We start from the raw sequence: 21737 nt of genomic DNA, 5'->3' as shown, positions 1-21737 counted from the left end.
AACAACTTACATTTGTATAGCGCGATAAGGACAGACATATCTCAGCAGAAAATCGTTTTCCTCTCTTTGGCAGAATCCAAAACTCAAAACCTGATGGATGGATTTTGCAAAACCCACTTGAGAAAGTTTTTTAAAAAAATGTTTCGAAACTAGTTACAAATTGTTACATACCTCAATAAATGTTGAGGACTAGCTCTACCAGTAAATAATTGTATGTGCAGAACCTCTTCAGGGAATTCTTAAGCCATAAATATAAATATTCAGATGTACAAATTTGAAATGACAGATGAAGAACGTTAATGGTAATTGAACTCGATCTTCAAGTAATATTTATTAATGATCGTGCATCGGACCCTCATAAATTATTCACAATGATGTGAACTGCCCCTACTGACCTGCAAGGATGAGCTAACACACGGATTAAAAGAACACACCAAAGGGAAATGTATTAAATTCTTATTCTTATGCATCTTAAAAAAAACAAGCAAAACAAAACTGCTGAATGCGAATATCTGCCAAATAAATTACCTTGAGATCATAATATCTGGAGAATATTCAAACCCCAAAAAATTGGTACATTAACATCTGCTAAATTTGAATCTGGAAGAAATGAACCATTAAGGTTTCAACAGAACCACAGTAAAATAATGCGGTTGCAAATTATTTAATAAGTAATGAACATCTATATCACATGCGTCTGTTTGTAAAAGGGCAGTAAATGAGCTTCTGATGTCTTGTTAAATACTGCACTGTTCCACAGACTATGCCGCAACACTAATTTGTAATGCAAATAGATTGCTTCATAAAGATTTGAAGGACTAATGATCAATTGAACATACTGCATTTGTATTGTTAAATGTGCAGATGAAACCTCCCCACAACCCCTTCTTATACTGTTGAAAAAGTAAAGTTGTTCATAGTTCACACAGCTTTGGCCATTTTAAATACATTATTTCTGCAGCTTGCTGTGTATCTTAGATTGCCCTGCATCCTTCTGCACAAAATACTGTATAGACATTTGCAAAAGTGAGCTCAAGGGACGTTGTCACTATTGTGGAGAGGAAGACATTTTAGAAGACCTTTGTTCGTAATGACATCACCCAATATGGTGCCTTTGGGATGCCAATGATTGTGATATATATTTTTCACCAGCAAAATAAAGTTTCCTCACAGCTCTCTAGGCCATTGATGCCCTTTGAGATTGGTGTCACGCCATATTGCTTGCTACGTAAAGTGATCCACCTATTGGTAGCTGAAAGACTTGTGGACTGATCTTTTGGGTTTCTTTTTTCTTTTGGAAATCTATACATTCTCAGTTTTTGCATGAACAGTGGCAATAATTCATTACGTTACATAAATTTCACACATATGATATGATGATGTCACAAGATTCCTATGTGCAATCACAGGCACTTGTTTTCCCCCAGCTCTAGCTACTTAAATATTTAAATAGTGGTGACTAGCTTGGCTCCTGTGCTTGCTTTGCTCCCATTTCTGTATCTGTCGTTTAGGTAGCTATCAGTGGGTACAAATGCGAATGATTTTGCACATAACCAGAATGTGTGGTGTTAGAATTGGGTCAGCCCTCTGGGCTCCCAAGCAGTGTATCTGAGAGCACTATCGTCATCACACACACAATGTAAATTCAACATAAACAATTGCTTGAACAACAATCGACAATAATGTACATAGACATCATATAAACTGGAAAGGTTCCTACCCTATAATTGGATGCTTGAAGCCAAGTTTTCTCGTTGCTTCTTCAGTCTCCTTTTCCAACCAAGACTGTGGACGTATCAAGTATTTCACAAATTGTGACACCCACCAAGCAGATGGGTCTCCGTGGAGGTGAGTTAATCTATCAGCAAGGTCTTCAGGGATAGCCAGAGGCAGATATGGAGGTCGCGGGTGCAGGCTGTCAACTATAGGCAATTCCACCACTTGCACATCTTTATCATTGGTCTCCCCTGGAATCAAGATTTAGATAAATACAAATGTTACTTGCATTTCAATGAAACCCTGAAAACTCAATTGAAATGTTGGGGCAGGAGAAAGGTGGACAGTCAATGCAGGCTGCTGAGCAAAGCTTCACATAGCTTACACAATAGGTGGCTGGAGCTTGTTCATCCATCCTGTGGGTGTTTGCCAACAAAGCACAGTCACTTAACTTCACAGTAAATTCTGTGCAGCAGTTTAAGATGTCCTCGCGATGTTAAAGACTCTACATCAAATGTAAGGATTTTTATTATTGCAAAATAATAGGTAATCTCTTCGGGGTGGCTGCCTATTCAGGTGGACAATAAAGAATTTCTCCTGATGTCCTGAACTACAATCCTCCATATAATTTGGTTATTCGCTTCATGGCCATTTCCTGGATGTGCATTTGTTGGCTGCTCAGCATGCTTGCGAATAGGTAGTGACTACACTTGATGACAATTACATGTGAAGGGCCTTGAGATATTGCTGTTAACTGGATTATATCAAATGGAAACATTAATATGATGAATCAAGCGAAAAGTTCAGACAGCTAAATTGGCCAGTTGGCCAGGCGTGTGACCAGTCATACTAAGAGATATATATATATGTAAAATTGTATTGCTGATCTCACCTTATAATGCAAAACTTCATAAATTCATGCATCATATCATACAAATTCCTTGCTGCAGCAAATATGGAAGTATGATTACAGTGTTCTTCTAGAAACTCAACTTGCTGGGAAAGAGAGTGACCTGGGCTATTAAATGGCTCATCCAAGAGGAGGCTAATGATGCAACAAATGATTAGCCATCTTAAAAAATACAATGCTGAATACTTATGTTGAATAAACAAGATAAATTATACTGAAATGAATAGAAATGTTTTTTTTAAATAAAACTATTAGAAGAGGTAGGGTATGATATAAAGTGATTTGACAATAAATGTCTTAAAGTCAACTGAAGCTGACTTAATTGGAGCAAGAAGCACAGCTGCCAAATGCAGAAAATGGTGTGGAGGATTCAGTTATAAGTGGTTTATGTAACAAGGTACCATCCAATGCTGGGAAGAGCTACGATCACTTAATAAGCACAGTGACCCTACAGCAAGCAATTACGCAAGTGTCATCTACTGTAACAGGGCCATGAGACATCTGAGAGGGGCAACTGACATGACTGTTTGTGAGATTTGTTTCCAAGTTTCCTCTATTTAGCTTCCCTTTACAGAGGGCTCTCACATTTCACACCCCATTTCCTAGCCTAAAGATTAAACACCTAATATATGACATACCACGCAGACTACCCATGAGTGAAATTCTCAAGTTCACCTCCCATTTTCGTGCTTACAGTTGACTCTATATTTTGAGTTTTCCCCACAAAATATACAGTCAATTCACTTTATAGGATATTCTGTGAAGTGCTTTGAGATGTCCCAATGATGTGATAAGGCGCTTTATCAAATGCAAGGATTATTATTATTATTAAACTGAAATTGGAGTGCAGTGCTTATATTTTGAGGGTGAAATGCGGCAGCCAATTGTGCACATCAGTGTCCTACAAACAGTCGTGGATTGAGTGACCAAATTATTATTATTTATTTATTTTTTGTGTGCAAATGGTTCTCTGGGGGAAAGGAGCACAGTTCAATGTCTTTTAGTTATACTTCCTTTTCTACACTCTGTGTGTAATGTGCCATTTTTTAAATTAATTCAGCACTGGCAAATCCTATCAGGGTAAAGTGCTTCAGCATCCATCTCTGTTTCAAAACAACTCAGTGCAGCATCTTGCGAATATGAAGCAGTCTTTCACGTTTAGTTTGCTCATTGCCCTAACTAATGATATTCCACTATGGTCATTATTGCTGACATAGATGCAGAGTGCAATGGACCGAATAGGTTTCAGTTCAATTACGCAAGGAAGCCTGAAGTACAGAACACACACTTAAGAGATAGTCAAGCATATCCTATCATATGACAAGGGTGATAGGGCACAGTCTCAAGAGGCATTCTACACTCCTGCTGACTTATGATGTGCATTTCTATACAGCTCATGGTTCAAAGTTATTCCAGATACGAAGGCACTTTCTTGAGAAGAATTGTCTTAACCAGATGTGACTGAGCGCGTTTTAAAATAAAATAATGCCAATTATGCACAAATTTTAACGTTTAACACAGATAGACAGTTCCACCGTTTTCTGATACAACTTTCTCTCTCTTCCAACCATTTTACACCCTTTCTGTAAGAAATCCTGCATAGACTCTCAGGAGATTAATTTAACCAAATAAATCAGTTTGGGGGCATGGCTAAGTCCAGCAGCAGCAACAGAGCTTAGAAAAAAAGTGTTTCTGCAAAATAAGCCGGTTACAAATAAATAACTCTACTTCTGTGAACTTCTTTGATTCTTATTACCTGTTAACCCACAAGATTTATGCTGTAGAATTCTACGTCAGGTCAAGTACTATATAATTTACTCCCTTTAACCACCGCCCCAGCAGAACTCTACAATATCTATTCTATAACGCTTACCTTCAAGCCTGCCTGAATGCTGTTCACTGATCCCTGCAGCACACAATATCCATTGAGAATGTAACAAGCCCGGTTTTATGAAAATCCTTATAACCTTAAATCCCTTCCTTTAACATACATGTCCATCCAGTTATTTCCGTGTAATGGCCATCTGTTCACCCTGTGAATTAATCTATTTGTTTCTGACCCTGCGGGAAGATGGCACGTTTCTCCAAAGTCTTTCAATGGACCCGCATGGAGAACAAGCATTTTGTACTTTTTTGCCACCTGCTGGCCTAAAAGTAATTGTAAAAGTGACTTTTTCAAACAAAAAGCAAAGGTAAAAAGCCATTCTAATGATTGGAATGAAAATCTTAGCTCTCTAAATATCTTTTTATCGCCCCACTCCATTGGCTCCCTAACCTTCAGAGGATCCAGTTCAAGATCTTGGTCCTCACCTACAAAGCCCTCCAAGGCCTTGCCCCACCCTACCTCTGCGACCTCCTAACCCGCTACCAACCCGCCCATTCCCTCTGCTCAGCTGGCTCCGGCCTGCTCCATGTCCCTCGACCCACCCACCCCAGCATTGGCAGGAGAACCTTCAGCCTCCTCTGCCCCCAACCTCTGGAATTCCATTCCCCAGTCACTCCCCCTCGCACCCTCCTTACCCTCCTTCAAGTCCCGCCTCAAGACCCTCCTCTTCGACCATGGTCACCCCCCTTCCCCTCCCCTCCTTTCTCCCCCCCTGACCCCCGCTCGGGTCTGAAATGTTGTACACTGTCCAGCGCCTTGGGATGTCCTCCCGACGTGAAAGGCGCTATACAAATGTAATGTTGTTGTTGTTTTATAAAATGGCTTCCAAATTGAATGTGTAAAGCCTGAGGGTGAAACTCTTCTCTGGAAGTCAGGAGGATATTCAGTCCCAAACCTGTCATTAAGGAATTTCCAGTTGATGAAACATTAATTATTCTCAGTGATAATTAAGGAAAAGAATAGCGTTCAGGAATACCGCAATCTTGACAACGATTCTCAGTCCCTAACCTACCTCCACCAGATAAAGATCCCTGAACTGTTTTAATGTATCATTAGACCCAACATCACCTTCAAATTAAATGCTGCTTTGACTCCCTCCAGTTACACAGCATAGCCTGTGGCGTGTGCTTGGTAGAAAACCTCTGCCCAGAAGTAGTGCCATTAGGGTTCAAAAAACAGAGCTTTTTTTCTCAATTTTCAGAAGATTATTCTCAATTTCATTTCTAGGAAATTTTGGTTATCAGATCAGAAAGAATCCCCACTAATAAAAGGCAACACGGTGACATATCCTGTGTGTCCTAAAAAAAATGACAACAGTTTCAATCTCAGTATGATGCTTTGGCTACCAGAGATCTCCATAATAATGGATCATCACAGAGTTACATTCAATATTCTGCATTCTGTTGCCAACTCTGAAACATACAACGCTTATGTTAGTCTATACTGGGGCTGACACTCATGATTTAACAATTCATATTAATATCCATCATGAGATGCAGTAAAATGAACAGTTGGTTCAGAGTGTGTTCCATCAGGAGGGAAAGTAGATTCCTCTTAAGAATTCACCGAGTCAATTTACTTAATAACATTCCTGAACATCTTCATGGAAAACTGGAACACTATCCCCCACTGAAAGCCAAACCACTTGTCACCAGACAAAGCTTCCCTATCAGTAATGGCAGTTGCGAGCTCCAATGTAAGTTTTCCCAGAAAAGATGCCAGTGAGGATTTCAGAGTTGCAGCTATTGTTACGTTTGATGTGTTTACCTAAGAGGCAAATTTCATGCTGAATTTTAATTGAATTGAAAGCATCTCATTTCACTATTGTAAACTATTTAGGACTCAGACTTGGGTCGAGGCAGCCGTGCAACACCAAATGTTTTCTATGTAGAATATGTTTGGTTCTGTGGTAGTCGGTCCTATTGGGGATCTTTAGCTCAAAACAGAATATTTTGAAAATGTGGTATTAACTTCCATTTATACTTTATTAGATTCTAAAACAATATAGTTTACATGGGGTTAAGAATTTCCTGAATAAAAAAATCTTCGAGAGGGTTATTGACACTAGAATTGCCTACTCACTGAATATCAGATGAATATATAAATTACGTCAACCAAAATGCAACCAATTTTGACAATAAAAATGCTCTTCAACTATCTCAGCGTGTAGCTCTATCTTAAGATAGTCCACAAAAAAGGTTAATTGCATCAGAATCTGCCAATATGTTTAGCATATATTACTGAACTGCAACACTATTAGCATGCACAGAAAGATTGCACAGCAAGCACAAGCATTTTCCAACAGCTTTCTCTCTAATGGTATTTTCCTTCAACACTTAAATCTGTAATTCCTTCACCTTTCAGAAGAAAAAAAATCACTTTTAAATTTTGAACAACTAAATCACGAATTTTATTTCTGGTTCCAAAGATTTTTGGATTGGATATGGAAATCCAATAGAAGCAATCCAGATGGATGACAGTATTATCTATCACATTCCACTGGCTCGATTGATCTTAAACATGTATCTCAGAGGTTACCTTATAGAGATATATAAGACTTTAAATGGATTTGAAAATGTAAACCCAGCACAATATTTTCAGATACAAAGCAGCAGAACAAGAGGGCATGGTCCCGGGTTTAAAGCAGAATCTCTTTACCCAGAGGATAATTATTATTTGGAACAAGGTATCAGGAAGGATGGTTGAAGCCAGGAATGTGGACGCATTCAAGAAACAGCTTGATACTGTAATGTGAGGATGATGGGATGCATATTTTAGAAGAATGAGATCAAGTGCCTTCATGAGATATAGTGCCTTTCACAGTGGGAGAGAGAACATCTAAAAGCACTTACGCTAAGCAAATGGTTGTATGGGATGAACTGCCTCCCTGTGTCTCAAAATCCTCCTGAAGTGACAATGTGAGGCTAAAAAGGGAATGATCGCAATGATTCACGGCACAACAAAACTGAAGCCCTGTATCTTTTGCCCTTCCATTTCGTGCACATTGCATCCGTTTCCCTAGGCAGAAGTTTTGATTGCAAACCTTTTAAGGGCTGAGTTAACAGTTTGAAACAAATACCAAATTAGATTTCTCAAATTTGCAGCTTCAAATTTGACTCTGTTGATGCTCGCTTGAGGGCACTGGGGAATACCCGGAGGTGGGCGTTTGGAACACTGTTCTATCATCTGTGGTTTTCTGACTCAAATCTAGGGCAGCCAGGTGGATGAAAGCCTTCTCTTTCTAATGTGGTTAAAAGGCCTAAATTAAACTCTTTAGAGCACATCAAACTGCTTCCCAGTTATCATGAGTCCATAGCACAAGCCTTTCTTTTTAAATTCATGAACAAAAAGAAAAGGAAATTAAATCCTTGAAACCTCAAGGAATCAAACTGAAAACATCATTAGAAACGTGAAATGAGCCCAGAACCCAATTACACAGTGCAGTATGCGTTTCAAATTTTAGCAGCTTCAAATCTGTAGGCAATACATCACGATACCATGGAAGAGTTAAGGTTCTTTATGGTCCTTCTTTGTTGGGGGTGGGGTGGTGGGGAAAGATACAGTTGTGAGTAATTAATTTTACTCACAGCCTCTAAGACTGGAGTTACACATTTAGAATTTAAACACACTCTCAGTTCAGATAACAATTGTAACAAGCGCAAATTTGTAATAAAACTACTTAGGGGCAGTGTGTACGTGAGTGTTTGTGTAGAAATCCACCAGGCTATGGCAGAGCAACCACCTTGATATAACTGTGCATAATTGCACCAAACATGTTCTCCATTCTACAGCTGCTAAATCTTGATATTGAAACAGCTCGACACAAAGTGCACCCTTTCTGATACCAAGTCCCATTATTGCAGCTTCACAGAAGGATTTTCCCTACAGGTGAAGTAAGGTATTGTATTACAGACTTTTCTCTCACTGAGCAAAAGAAAAACTCCTTGGTCTGTCGTTTTATTTAAATCTGGGAATAAAGGAGCTTCTCTGTAACCTCTGATCAGGTCACGTTAGACACCAGTTGGATTCGGGCTTGCAACTGGTGGAAAAATACAGACATAAAAAAAATAAGAACTGCCCGGACCTCTGGGCACTCTGTTAGCAGCAGCATGACACACTCAATCTTTCCAAAGAGGTGAAATAAGCAGGAAGAGCAGAAAATCATTACATTCCTGGAGTGCATTTCAGTTGTTGTCGTTGCTGTCTGACCACAGCCCAGGACATCTATCATTGACAGCTTATTTCTTTCCAGAAATTGCCACTCACAGCAGCGGCACCATCGATGAACTCATCAATCATTCCCCTTTCAATAGGTTAATACATTACACCCGCAGTGACTCCCAACTGGTCCAAGGTCAACAATATTTACTTGACCTTAGACCTTTGCTAAATTCATTTTATGTAGACTCTGAAGGAGGATGGCAGGGATTGGAGTAATCCCTCAGGAATCGTCTCTTCAGTATATCCCACCGGCTCCAGCTACAATTTATATGCATTGAAAGGTTGCACATATTTACAATATGAATATATAATTTATCAGATTGACCACACAACTTCACCTGGTTAGTGTTTGTGCTTCTGCCTTTACGATCCATTAAATCTCATCAGGCACATGACTGTCAGATCCAAACATCATCTACACTCAAATCACCAACACTGATATGAAACAAACCTGCCTAATCCATCTCGTTTAAAACAAATTATTTTGGGGGATGAAATGAGAAAGTCCTTGTTAAAATGAGAAGCATCAGTGATGAGGAGCTGATTGTTTTTTAAACCTTGTTACGTTTGGTGTCTGGACCAGCTATTCTCATATCAGCCCAGCACAGATCGGATTCAGGTCAAAGGTCCATCTGCAACCTGAAGAAAAATTTCCCACTGCTGTACCATCAGCACAACCATGTTTAGAATCCATAAAAGGGAGTGCTGCAGTGGTGCTAAATCATAGTCAACTATGTACTGAGAATTTACTTGGTATGAAAGCTAATCTCTGAGGCAGCAGAAAGACAGCCTTCTCTTTCATCTTGGCTGAAATTAAACACCATTCTCGACAATTTAAGCAATAACCCACTCAACAGCAAAAAAAATGAGCATTCACTTCATGGTGTTTTGCAGGACATTGATGTGTACAAATTCTCTGCCGCAATTGCTCACAAATACACAGTCACTACGCCGCACTAATATCCTATTAAGTGCTCTGAGATGTCTCAATAACAAGAGGAGGCAAATATATTAAATAGAGGATTATTATTATTATACACTACCACTAATTACTGATGGCAATGTGATTTTGCAGAACATTTAATGATTAAATTATATACAACCAAGATGCTTCAAACAGTCACAAGATTTTTATTTGAAGATTTTGCGTTAAACCTCATCTCTTTTAAGATGAACTTTTTTTTTCAAATCTCCTGGGCATTACACCGAGTACAAATGAATTGCACATAATCTTACTTGCTTTCTAAAGCCAGATTTTCTCTCAACTTGACCCAAATGTTGACTCTGGAAGCTAACTTTTAATCATCACCGGTATCTAATTTAATTGACCTGCACAGTACATGGCAGCTAATTGGCATTACCCTGCTGGAAGTAGATATTTAAAGGGAATATTTGCTTAGCCAATGATTCATTCCGTGAGCTGTACAATGCTGGTTTTATAGGAGCGATGGAACAAAAGGAAGTCTGGTTACCCTGGATCACGGTGGAGACGAGCATGTCTACAAAAAGCCTTTTCCTCCATTACTGAAAATTTTAAAAGAAGAAAACATGTAATTTTAATGATCTGGAAGGACAAGAGCAGCCCTATTTCTCTCTTCAGATGGCTCCCTACCTCTCTGTTCAGATGTCTACATTGTTGCTAAATTAGCGGTTCAGGAAAATGAAAGCTTCTCGACTTTATAGCCCTGTCAAGTTTCACTTTATTTGATTTAACTCAGTGATTCTTTTAAAGAAAAAGAGCTATTTTATCCAGAACTTATTGTACGCAATGAAGGAACTTGACCTACAAATGGAGTCAAGACACCATGGTAACCAAAGTGAGCATTAGGTAGACAATTTATTCACTCAATGTATTTTAGATTGGCCTTTTTTGCCTCGTCTGATAAAGACCATTGCATTCCTTATACGTTTACACATTCAAGGAGAGAGATTCTATGGTTAAAATAAATTGTTTTGGGCTATGGGCATGTAGTGGACACACCTCTGACACCGACAGGACAATAACCACTTGTTCCAATTAAACTTGCATTCCCTAGTAATAAATGAAAACAAGGCCAAGGTACTTGCCATCCAGAAAAATCATTACCATCCTAAAGGGAGGGCTACTCAAAAAGTTTAGGTAATATAAAATTCTTCAACTTGCTTCTTGGGGAGGCAGGAGGTGGGATTTCTGATCTTGTTTGGCCAGATGAACTCCATTTGGAACAGCAGTTCCATACTCCTATCATACTACTAACTGGATTTTAAAATAAACCCTGTACTTAATGCATCCAAATGCAAGTGAACACAAATTTCTGCTTCTCTGGACCTCACAATGAGACTCAATACCAGGACACTTTTGATTTCTTATCTTCGATTCTGGAAACTACTTGTTAAAATAATTTCAAAATGCCGCTGGTCATTTCTGAATCTCGACAGCTGAACCACAGTGCATCTTTCCAAGTACTAACTTTAATTTGGTGCCGTTCTATATACGAGTTTGTTTTCCCAACCTCATTACACAATTGACTAATTCTCTACTAAAAGATCCCCAGTGGGATCAGCTCCACTTCACTTGCTGCTCCCAGGAAGATGCCAGATGGCATCATTATTGCAGCTGTGCTCAGCGCGTTCAGGGTACAGCAAGTGGCATTGCTCCACCAGCAACCAGTGAATAAGGTGGGAATTGCAATGTAAAAACAGATTGGGACGCGCTTGAAGAATAAAGAGCTATTAAACGAATTAGATAAGCAGAATGCGTCCCTCCAGGGAAAGATTGCACATTCCATTCCAACAATTCATCTCTGGGATTTCCATGTGTAGGTGGGATGCATGGAAATCTCAGCTTGGTTTGGATACTCTTAAGTATGGTGATGGGTTTCCGCGTGTGTCACACACTCGGCTGGCAAAAAAAAAGCTATACAAGTTACTAACATCCATTCACAATTCAAAAACTGGTCAGGTTAAATAGTTACATTGTGTTATAAATTTCAATTTGTTTTTATAGGGGAACAATAAAATAATAATATCCATTTCATATGGTTAATAAATTAATAGAGATGAGGAACTTTGCCCCGTTTGCCTTAGATATGTTGCATTGGACAGATTTATTGTTCTACTGAGAAAAAAATGTCCTTGTCACCACAAATGTCATCAGCATTGCTGGCTTAGTTAGGGTAGAAGGATAGCACAAGATCAGATGTATATGTAGTGAACCTTGTATTTGATGTAGCGCCTATAATGCAAAGCTCAAAGCTCTTCACAAGGAATTGCTGTTCAAGTGTAATGATTGTGTACAGTGGTCACGTTTTGCAATTGTACTGAAATCTGGTATATCGGAAAGATTTACCTGCTTGTGATGGATTTGGTGATCTCTTACTTGAACGAATGGGTGTGAATACTCATTGGCTTGTATATGAGTGAGCGAGTGTGTGCGTACATTGCATACATCAGTGTGCATGAGAAGAAAGGGTGAAAAAGAACATTAAAAATGTTATCGAAGTATAACTGCTACCTGATGTGCAGCCATAGCAGCAAGGAAACACAAGTAAAAGGGATCCCAGTTTAAAAAAAATACAGGAAAGAGAATAAAAACGACAAGGACTAACACATGCTAAAATGCTCTGCTGTATTATTGCAATCAGTCCACACCTGTCAACTTGAAAACTGTGGAGTTGGATAAAACTCCCATCCATATGAGGTCCTTTGGTACATCAACAATTTGCCATGTAGTAAGTGGACTAATCCAGCTCACTGGGGGAAGTGAAAGCAGAAGAAAAGGTAGAGAAGAAACTACAGTGGGGGAAACTCCACGCATCACATTGCCTGGTGGGTAGTTACAATTTAGCATTGGCAGAAGTTTGCAAACAGCTTGCAAATGGGTGATTTAATACTTTTAATGGTAGAATGGGGATTGTATTGAATCAGATGTAAAGCATTTCTGAAAGAAAAACATCTTGGCGATGCCCCTCTTTTTGCTTCGAATGACCAAGCTGGAATTTTGCAGAGTGCAAGAGACGCCAAAACCAAAATTAGGCTCTGATACCTGCCAATGTGGCTGATCCACTGAATTATATATGAACGAAATGCCTGCGTTGGCAGTGAGAGAAGGCAGATTAACAGACAGATTTAATATTTCTCGTTGCCATCAGTGCTATGCCTTACAGTCACAGAACACACAAAAAAACAGAGTGCTGTTAGTCCAGTATTTGGGCCTGATGTATGACCTGTTGAGTGCTTACCTGACCAATGACCAGAGGAAGTGCCAGATCTATCAATGCAAGTTTCACTAACAGGCTTAAAGACGGTCTCCCAGCCACCAGTGGAGTAGCGCCAGTTCTGAGACTCCAGAATAAGAGTGCGCTGGGTACCAAAGGCTATCATAAAGCAGTAGACCACATGATGCAGCTGACAACCATAGCCACAGCCCTTGTTGATATTACAGACCAGCTTCTTGGCTTTGCTGCAGTCCTTGGGGTTCTGTGAGTGAAAAAGGAAGGCAAGATTAGATGAATATAGTAATGAGACAAATCAAAGAACATCCCTCACAGTGCATCTTCTGTGACCTGCTGCATACATGAGACTTCTCCACAAGTAAAAGCTATCAAGGTTTTTGTGCAGGTTTTAAAACCTTGGAAATGAAACAAAATTGGTTGACAAAAAGCACTTAATGGTTCCAGAACAGTTTGGTGGTGCAGTCAGCTGGGCCAGAAAACAATGGGTCTAAATGCAAAACAAAAAAATTATGCTCATAACAAAATGTTCTACACTGTGAATCCACACTAGAGAAGTGCTGGAAGATGGGAGTTAAACCAAATATTTGGGGAAAAAAAAGAAAATTATAAAAAGAGCAAATGCCATTCGGTCTATTAAAACTGTTCCTTCTACGGACAAGGTACAAATTTTAAATTTTACAAATCTACCAATAAAAATTAAGGCAAAATAGCAGGTGAAAATGTAACAAGCATTCCACAGGGAAGCAGGTTGAAATAAACTGACAAGACACTTCACTCTGAACAACATAAGCGTTTGGAACTGAACCACCTATGTTTAATTCATGCATTCATAATTTAATCAACTGAGAAAGTGAATAACCAGTTAAAATTTAACCTTTGCTTGACATCTAAGGGCATTTTGCAAAATGCCACAATATCAACTGAAAGTAAAAAAAAGTAACCATTCCAGCTGCATTTTGCAGACAAAACTTATATTATGATAATCCTTGCATTTGATACAGCGCCATCTGTATCATCTCAAAGCGCTTCAAAGAATATACTGTAAACTGAATTGACAATATTTTGTGGGCGAAGAGCAGCAGTTAATTGCCCACAGTAGTGTCCCACAAATAGTCGTGGATTGAGTGACTACATTTTAAAAAAATGTTGAGACATTCAGCAGGACTGGTAGCATTGCATTCCAGAGAGTATTTGATTTTCTCAATACTCATCCTCATCACCTTCAATCCAGCTCTTCTTCAAATGGATTTATTAATACACCATCAGCTGGCTGTGCTGAATTCTATTTTGCATATCTACTGTTTCTCATTTCTAGTGCCTTGGTAATTTTGTACTCCTATGATCACACTAAATGAAACTGCCTGCTTCTATATATACTCACACCATCCACCCACACCCAAACACCCACCCACCCACACACAAGAACAGGACTCTGCTTCTCTCAAATAGTCTTTTCTCCAGTGTTCAATTCACCAGTGGTTCCCAAACCACTCTTGCTGCTGCTGATGATAATGATGATCCAACTCTATTTTCATCACCTCCCCTCAGATCAGATAATTAAAAATAATCCTTGCAATTGACATATTTCACAGCTTTTTGGGTAAACGTCTCAAAGGGCTTCACAGTTTTTTTTAAAAAATGTAGAATTAATATATATTGGTAAGCAAACACTGCAGCCAATTTGCACACAGCAGTAACCCACAAATGCCCATTTTTTACCTGGAGAACTGTTACAACAACAACCTGCATTACATAACACCTTTCACACGGGGTAGCGTCCCTGAGCATTGTTAGCCAGGACACCAGGAGAAATTCCTTTAGTGCAATAGGATTTTTAATGTCCACCTGACCAGGCAGACTCCATTACAGCTTACGTGGTTTTCCTTGCTGTCATTGTATAATGGCTGAATCAATAAACTATGATCTCCTCCATGCCTTACGTTGACGCATGTAAAAATCTTGCCTCTTTCAACTCACTAGTTCATGAATCAAACCACTAGCTCAAACCCTCTAGGCTTAATGGGTTCATTCTTACTTACAACTTAACTGATGATATCCTGGATTTGTCTACGTCCTTTGAAAAGATTTCAAACCAAACGTATAGCTTTTCCATTTCAAGAAGCTTGCTTTGTCTTTTGTGACAGACATTTATTTTCCCAATAAACAACCCTCAACTCTCTTCAAAACCTGAGGCAGACCAAGATTTGAATGTTGCTCGGTAGGCTGAATCATACTTCTCTTACATTCCTTGATGCCTGTCTCCACCTTTCTTGACAGTCAGCATTACTCTGTGGCCACTGGTTGGAACTAGGTGATAAAAGCTAGCATTAACTTAAAAATATGTTTTCGATAACCTTTTTGATAATGCAGTGGCTATTTTGACTGCTAATAAACTGCTCAATCTTCCCTTTCTCCTCTAAATCTAAACCAGGCAATAACTAAGCAATTTAATTTGATTTTTCTCATCCTCTCACCTACTTTTCACACATTGTGGCATTCATCTTGCCTCAACAATAAAAGAAATTCAGAGAGACTAAATCCCAGTCTAATTCTCATCATGCTTCTCTGCACAATAAATGCATCAACGTTTTTTTCAGGAGAGGGCTCCCAAAATCATATGCACTCATTTCAAATGGGCCTTTTCCAATGGGTTACGCAGGGCTGAGCAGTTTTCACTTATATCCAAATGCCCTGAAGATGTTTCCAGCACTTGATGATTACAATAGTCTTGCTGATAACAGCTTCACACTGACAGCTTATTTTCAGTGAACTTCTAAAAGCCTGTTTCCATGAGTAGTCACATCACTTTCAATACAGTAATGAGGCCACACTGTGCCTGCGAAAGCATAACAAAAATTCACCTCTTGCACTCACCTATTTCACAGTCTGAGAACTAGTTTTGATGACAATGGTTCCGGACCTGGAGTGATTGACGCTGGACAAATTCATTTTGGGGGCAGTTGCATTATTTAAACATTACCACGAGGCACAGCAATGAAGCTTTTGATAAGCACCTCATGACAAATAGCCTGCACCATGCAGTTATAAAACAGCTTGAAATCAGAACCAGGTTCCTTTCATGTTGAAATGACACCATGGTTTTCATTCATACTGGAGGCTTGCTGCTGAGACCACCGTCCCATTACACAATGAAAAAGAATCTATTTCAAAGCAAGGTATTACACTTGTGTAGATCGATGGTGGAGTGCAGGGCTATGATAAGAGTAAATAGGCTGTCAAAGCCTGCATGTGCAGTGAAATGAGAACCCCCAGGTGAAACAAACTTTGGAGTTCCAAAAAAATGGTCACTAAGATGTCCATCTCCTTCTTAAAACCCACTCAGGCAAACGTTAGACGAGATGTAGTTTATCTCCTGGGTCAGGTTCTCCAGAGCAGCAGATGGCTTTCACGGCTGCGCCCCTTCCTAACAGCTGCTCTACTTCATGGACCAACACAACAGAACATAACAATAGTTTCTTCTGGGTCTTGCCCAGTAATAAGCTACCGTCAATAAACCAATGAGGTTTCACCTCATCACCAGCAGTCACGTGGTATCACTCTCAACTTTCACAAAGAATCTTTTTTTGAAATAATAGTATTTGGAGGAGATGGTATTTGAGACAACTAGCTTGGTGAAATAACACAGAATACTTTCATACTGGTCTTAAAGATGTTTTACATGGCTATATGTTGCAGTGAAACGTTTTTCCACTGCAATTTTCACATTTTTAATCTTAATTTGGCCAAATGTAAAGACAAATAATAGATTTGTTGTTCCAAATACGAGCCACGTACCAGACATCAGCATCAAAACACTCCCCTTTTAGTGGATAAGAATAAATAACATGTAGTATAAGCAGAAATGCACAATCAGGGCAGATGAATTTTCTTCCACTTGTGACCTGGGTCAGTGAAACTAGTTGATTGTTCTTATTTTAATCACAGACAACACTCATCCCACAATCACACATTTGCCTTTCCCATCCCTGTAACAAACCTTGGTTTGCATTGCTCACAATCTCCATCTCTTACTGGTGCTGAACAAAACATCAGCCTGCTTATTTGTCACCAACCCATTCCCAGCAGTTTCAGTGCAAGGCAAGACAGCCAAATGCAACATACATACTGCCACAAGCAAATCAGCTTCATATCTTTGTAATGGAGAAAAAGAACGCAAAGATGCCATTTTAAATTAAGGACCATTATCAATACCTGAAAGCTTAAGCCTGCTTTGAAGAGATAAACCAGCCTAAGTGGTGTGCCTATAACTTGCTCATTAAGTCTACGGTCTTTCAACAATTTTCTGGCAAGACATTTTCTCCCCACCCTATTTCATTAAAATATCTTGTGCATGAGCACCATCGCCCACTAGGTAACCCTTATTCCCATCCCCTGAATAAGAAGCTTTCAGTACAGATCAAATTCATCCACTCAGTCTTCAGGGAGAGTGAGCATGTTCATTAAAGCCAGTCTCAGCATTCCAGCCTCTTTAACTGAAGTGTTGCTGGTCAATTAATCCACCAAGCTTCAATGCTCTGTTGGTTCATCATTTGCCAAAAAGACTGCTGGGTTCACAAACAACATCATTACTGGGACTCTGATGCTGCCAGGTTTGAACCACACTGGAACTTGGAGCATCTGTGCACTGTTGCAAACGTTTCACTCAATTTATATGAATCTGTAGTGTCTCCAGCATAGAATCACTTTAGCTACTGTGCAATAAATTCAACATAGATCTGTGAAATTTATCATTACTTTCAAAGCTATTTTAACATGTTGAATTCAGAGATTTGGCATGAGAATGAAACAGATTTTGAAATATCTACAAAATGCTTAAATTCCTAAAGGATTAAACATCCAACATGATCTTGTGGCAATAGACTTAATGGGTCTCTGAGCCTTGTATCTTTTTCTTTCTATCTCTCTATCTGACAAACGTGGGACGAGCACCTGGTTGAGATCAGATGTTTCACTGCACAGGGAATTGTAGTTATACACCAGCAACGTTTAACTCCATGGTCCTATGATATTGGCACATAACTGGTCTGTGCCTCAACACTGTTCATCGGTGAAGAACCTCAGTGCAATATATCTATGATTAACCGCTAGTTGCATTCGACTTCAGTGGAAGTTCACACCAGTCAAAACACAATTTTTACATTCAACAGACCATGAAGTTGCAATGAATTCTAATGTCCTTTCAAGAAAATGTAGCACATGCAAGAGATATGGTCAACAAATACTTCAAAGAGATTGAGAATCTTGTGTTGAACAAACTATCATCAATTCAAATGTTGTGGTGATCATTACAGCACAGCAGTTCACATCAAACGAAAAAGAGCTTTAATGCAAGTGTATAGAAAGACAGTCTCAAACAATCCAGTTTGTAGCCTGGTAATGATGACACTCGAGGATGAGCAAATGTAATGTAACCCAAAAGCAGCTGCATCAATATTACGGTATGGTGCACAATCACAGAGATTTGTACTGTCTGTACACAATTTCTAGTTACTGAAGATTCCTGCAAAGACAATAACTTCCATTTCAGAATGCACAGGGTGGGGAGAAAGAATTGGGAGCTTTCAATTTGTCCAGTAGCTTTCATGCTTGCTTTCTATTTTTTTTCCTAAACTTGCTCCCTTTTAGGTACACCCAAGGTGGTCCATAGCATTTCACAATTAAAAGGATAAGTGGACAACTTGCTCCCAGGTCTCTTGAGCTGTGCGTATGTGTCAGTGACCTAGGTGCTATTTTGTCCATACATTTTTTTCGATAAACATATAATATAAAGTCAATTCACTTTGCAGTATATTCTGTGAAGCACTTTGAGACATCTCAACGACTTTATAAGGTGTTATATCAAATGCAAGGATTCTTATTATTATTATATGGATTAATAATAGAAGCAGATTACTCTGTCTTGGGATTCCAAGATAACTTGCACCTTGCCATCCCTCTGATCTGCTCCTACCTCAGTTCCTCTACCAAGCTTTCCACTCAGCTAACATAGGCATGATGCGCATCCCTGCCCCCACTACCCCACCCCTTTGATGGCCATAACTTCAGTCATTATTCCCCTAAACTCTGGAACGCCCTACCTCTATCCCTCTGCCTTGTCCACGCTCAATCTACCTCTAAATTCCACCTACCCCTGGAGGAGGAAGGTTAGGCTGGGGGATAGACAGGCCATCTTTCAGTGTAGTGTTGTTTATTAAATATTTATAAACTTGGCCATTTCCAATGTGAGAATTTGAGCCTTTATGGCTTGTTCAGCATGAACAAATCATTGATTTTTGTTCTCCTTATATGTTCCAATTTAATTTCCAGTTCATGGTTCAAGAAAACTAGTTCATGAAAACATCTTCATTCTCCCAAATGAATGACCTTCAATTTGTAATAGAGGCAATAAATATTTTTAGCAGATCACCATAAATATCCCTCAAACACTCAAAAAAGTCAATCAACATTCTATAAATGGGTTATCTTACAACATTCCTTCTTTGAGAAGCTCACTATACCAACATCAAGAAAAACAATCTTTGAAGGCTATTTCGTATGTTGCTTATGTTGCAAAAGTAGACGTTCTCACTTTCTACACAAGAGAAACTTCCTTCAAGCTGCTGAATTATTACTGCAGCCATTAATTAACCACTGCCATTTGTTTCCTATTAACTATTATATAATATTATATATAATATTATATTATATATATAATATATTATATATAATATTATATATATAACAATGCATTATCTAATTCAGAAGTTTCTCCTTTATTTCATGACTGTTCAATTCGCCACAAGCCACAAAGATGATACCAGAACTGCGAGGTTACACCTATCAGGAAATGCTGAACAAGCTTGGACTCTTTTCTCTTGAAAAGATTAAGTAACCTAATAGAGGTGTTTAAAATTTTGAAAGTTTTTGACATAAAATAGACATAGAGAAGATGTTTCCACTTGTGGGAGCCATGAATTTAAAATAGTCACCAAGAAATCAAATAGAAAAGTCAGAAGAAACATCTTTACCCAGAGAGTAGTGGGAATGTGGGAATTGTGTGGAGTCCTGTAGCTCAGTGGTTAGAGCACTCGCTTTGCAAGTGAGAGACCTGAGTTCAATTCCAGGCAGAGGGCGAAACCTTGGGCAAGTTTCCTTACTCCACACGCCTAATAATAATCCCTCCAAAACCAAAAACAATAATAAATTGGTCATTTTCAATCTACGACTGTTTGTGGGACATTGCTGTGCGCAATTGGCTGCCGCGTTCGCCCACAAATATACAGTCAATTCACTTTACAGTGTGTTCTGTGAAGCGCTTTGGGACGTCCTCCCGACGTGAAAAGCGCTATATCAAATGCAAGGATTATTATTATTATTATTATTAATTGCTACCTCAAGGAGTAGTTGAGCAAGTAGCATAGATGCATTGAGGGAGAAAGGAGTAGAAGGTTATGCTGATGGGCTTAGTTGAGGAAGGGCAGGAGGAGGCTCATGTGTAGCATAAACACCAGCATAGACCAGTTGGGCCGAATGGTATGTTTCTATGCTGTATATTGTATGCAATTTTATGTAAGTCTCTTGCGAGGCACTTTATTAAGCACTTTTTTGAAAGTGAAAAGATGTATTTCCAACCGCATTCCGAACATCCACCAATTCAGTTACAGCCTCAAAGACCTCACAACAACAACAACAACGAGATTGCATTTATAGAGCGCCTTTCACGTCGGGAGGACGTCCCAAGGCGCTGGACAGCTGGGTCGGGACCCAAGCAGGGGGGAAATGTTCAGGGTGAGGGGAGGGAAACATTTGTTTCGCACAATTTGTTTCTCACAGACCCAGTTGGCTTAGAATTATTGCCTTATTCTTTTCAAATCCATTTTTATTGCTGCTTTTTAAAATTAGTTCCTGGAAAGAGAATAAAGCAGGAATAACATTAGTTACTTTACAACCTTCTGATCCTGCCCTGGCATCCAAAGAACTGGAACAAATTTCAGTGCTACTTTCACTTAGATAAAATTCATCAGGTCGGTCTCACAGTTTAATTGCTATTTAAGGTTTCAATGAATATTTTGTTGCTATCTTAATTTCCCCCATGAATTTAAAAGCATTTCTGCCGCTCCTAAAAATGCCCCTGTTGCCGTGCATCTATACCCAAATTCCATGTTTGTGCCATCAAATGATTCTCAGTGTTTAAAACACTCTTAAACTGAATTCACAAGTGAAGATTATTCAACAAATCATATACAGTAGTACCTTGCCTGATCAGGTGGACGTTAAAAATCCATTGGCACAATTTGAAAAGAGAGTGGAGTTTCCTCTGGTATCCTGGCCAAATATCCCCCAAATAAAATTGTTCATTCACTTCATGGTTATTTGCGGAACATTGCTGTGCGCAAATTGGCTGCTGTGTTCAACAACAAAATACAGTCACTACAGTTTGCAGTATATCCCCTGATGTGCCTTGAGACATCCTCTCAATGTGAGAGGTGGTACATCAAATGCAAGGTTTTTTTGAGGATTATGTTTACACAAACACCAGAAACACATTATGGCCACTGCAGGGGGTAACCAGGCCAAAACCAGATTGTAGAAATGAGAGGAGACGAAAATGCTCGTTCTGCCCTTCCCCATATCTGAATTAATCTGAGTTAATCCCAACATTCAAACCTAATCACCAGATATTGCAACGGGGAATACACTGAAGTTGCTGCTGTAGCAAAGGCGCTGGATAGTTTTGCAAAAGAAATATATTGCTAGGCTGAGAAATAATTCTCTTCTGCTGGGACTGTAC

General features: G+C 39.2%; 1 protein-coding gene across 6 annotated transcripts in view; it reads right to left on the bottom strand.

Annotated features, from left to right (window-relative positions):
• LOC103175217 (alpha-(1,6)-fucosyltransferase) overlaps positions 1-21737 on the bottom strand; it is a 220056-nt gene that overhangs the window by 10702 nt on the left and 187617 nt on the right. For all 6 annotated transcript variants that reach the window (XM_007888092.2, XM_007888095.2, XM_007888090.2 and 3 more), the window contains 2 exons: positions 12953-13190; positions 1721-1967 (listed from right to left, as the gene is read on the bottom strand). In XM_007888092.2, the coding sequence (XP_007886283.2) occupies positions 1721-1967; positions 12953-13190 (485 nt within the window). The remainder of the gene's footprint in view (positions 1-1720; positions 1968-12952; positions 13191-21737) is intronic.

This window comes from Callorhinchus milii, unplaced genomic scaffold, assembly GCF_018977255.1.
Source record: "Callorhinchus milii isolate IMCB2004 unplaced genomic scaffold, IMCB_Cmil_1.0 Scaffold9, whole genome shotgun sequence".
NCBI lineage: Eukaryota > Metazoa > Chordata > Chondrichthyes > Chimaeriformes > Callorhinchidae > Callorhinchus > Callorhinchus milii.
Note: the sequence above shows the minus strand (reverse complement) of the source record. Positions and strands in the feature narration are given on the sequence as shown.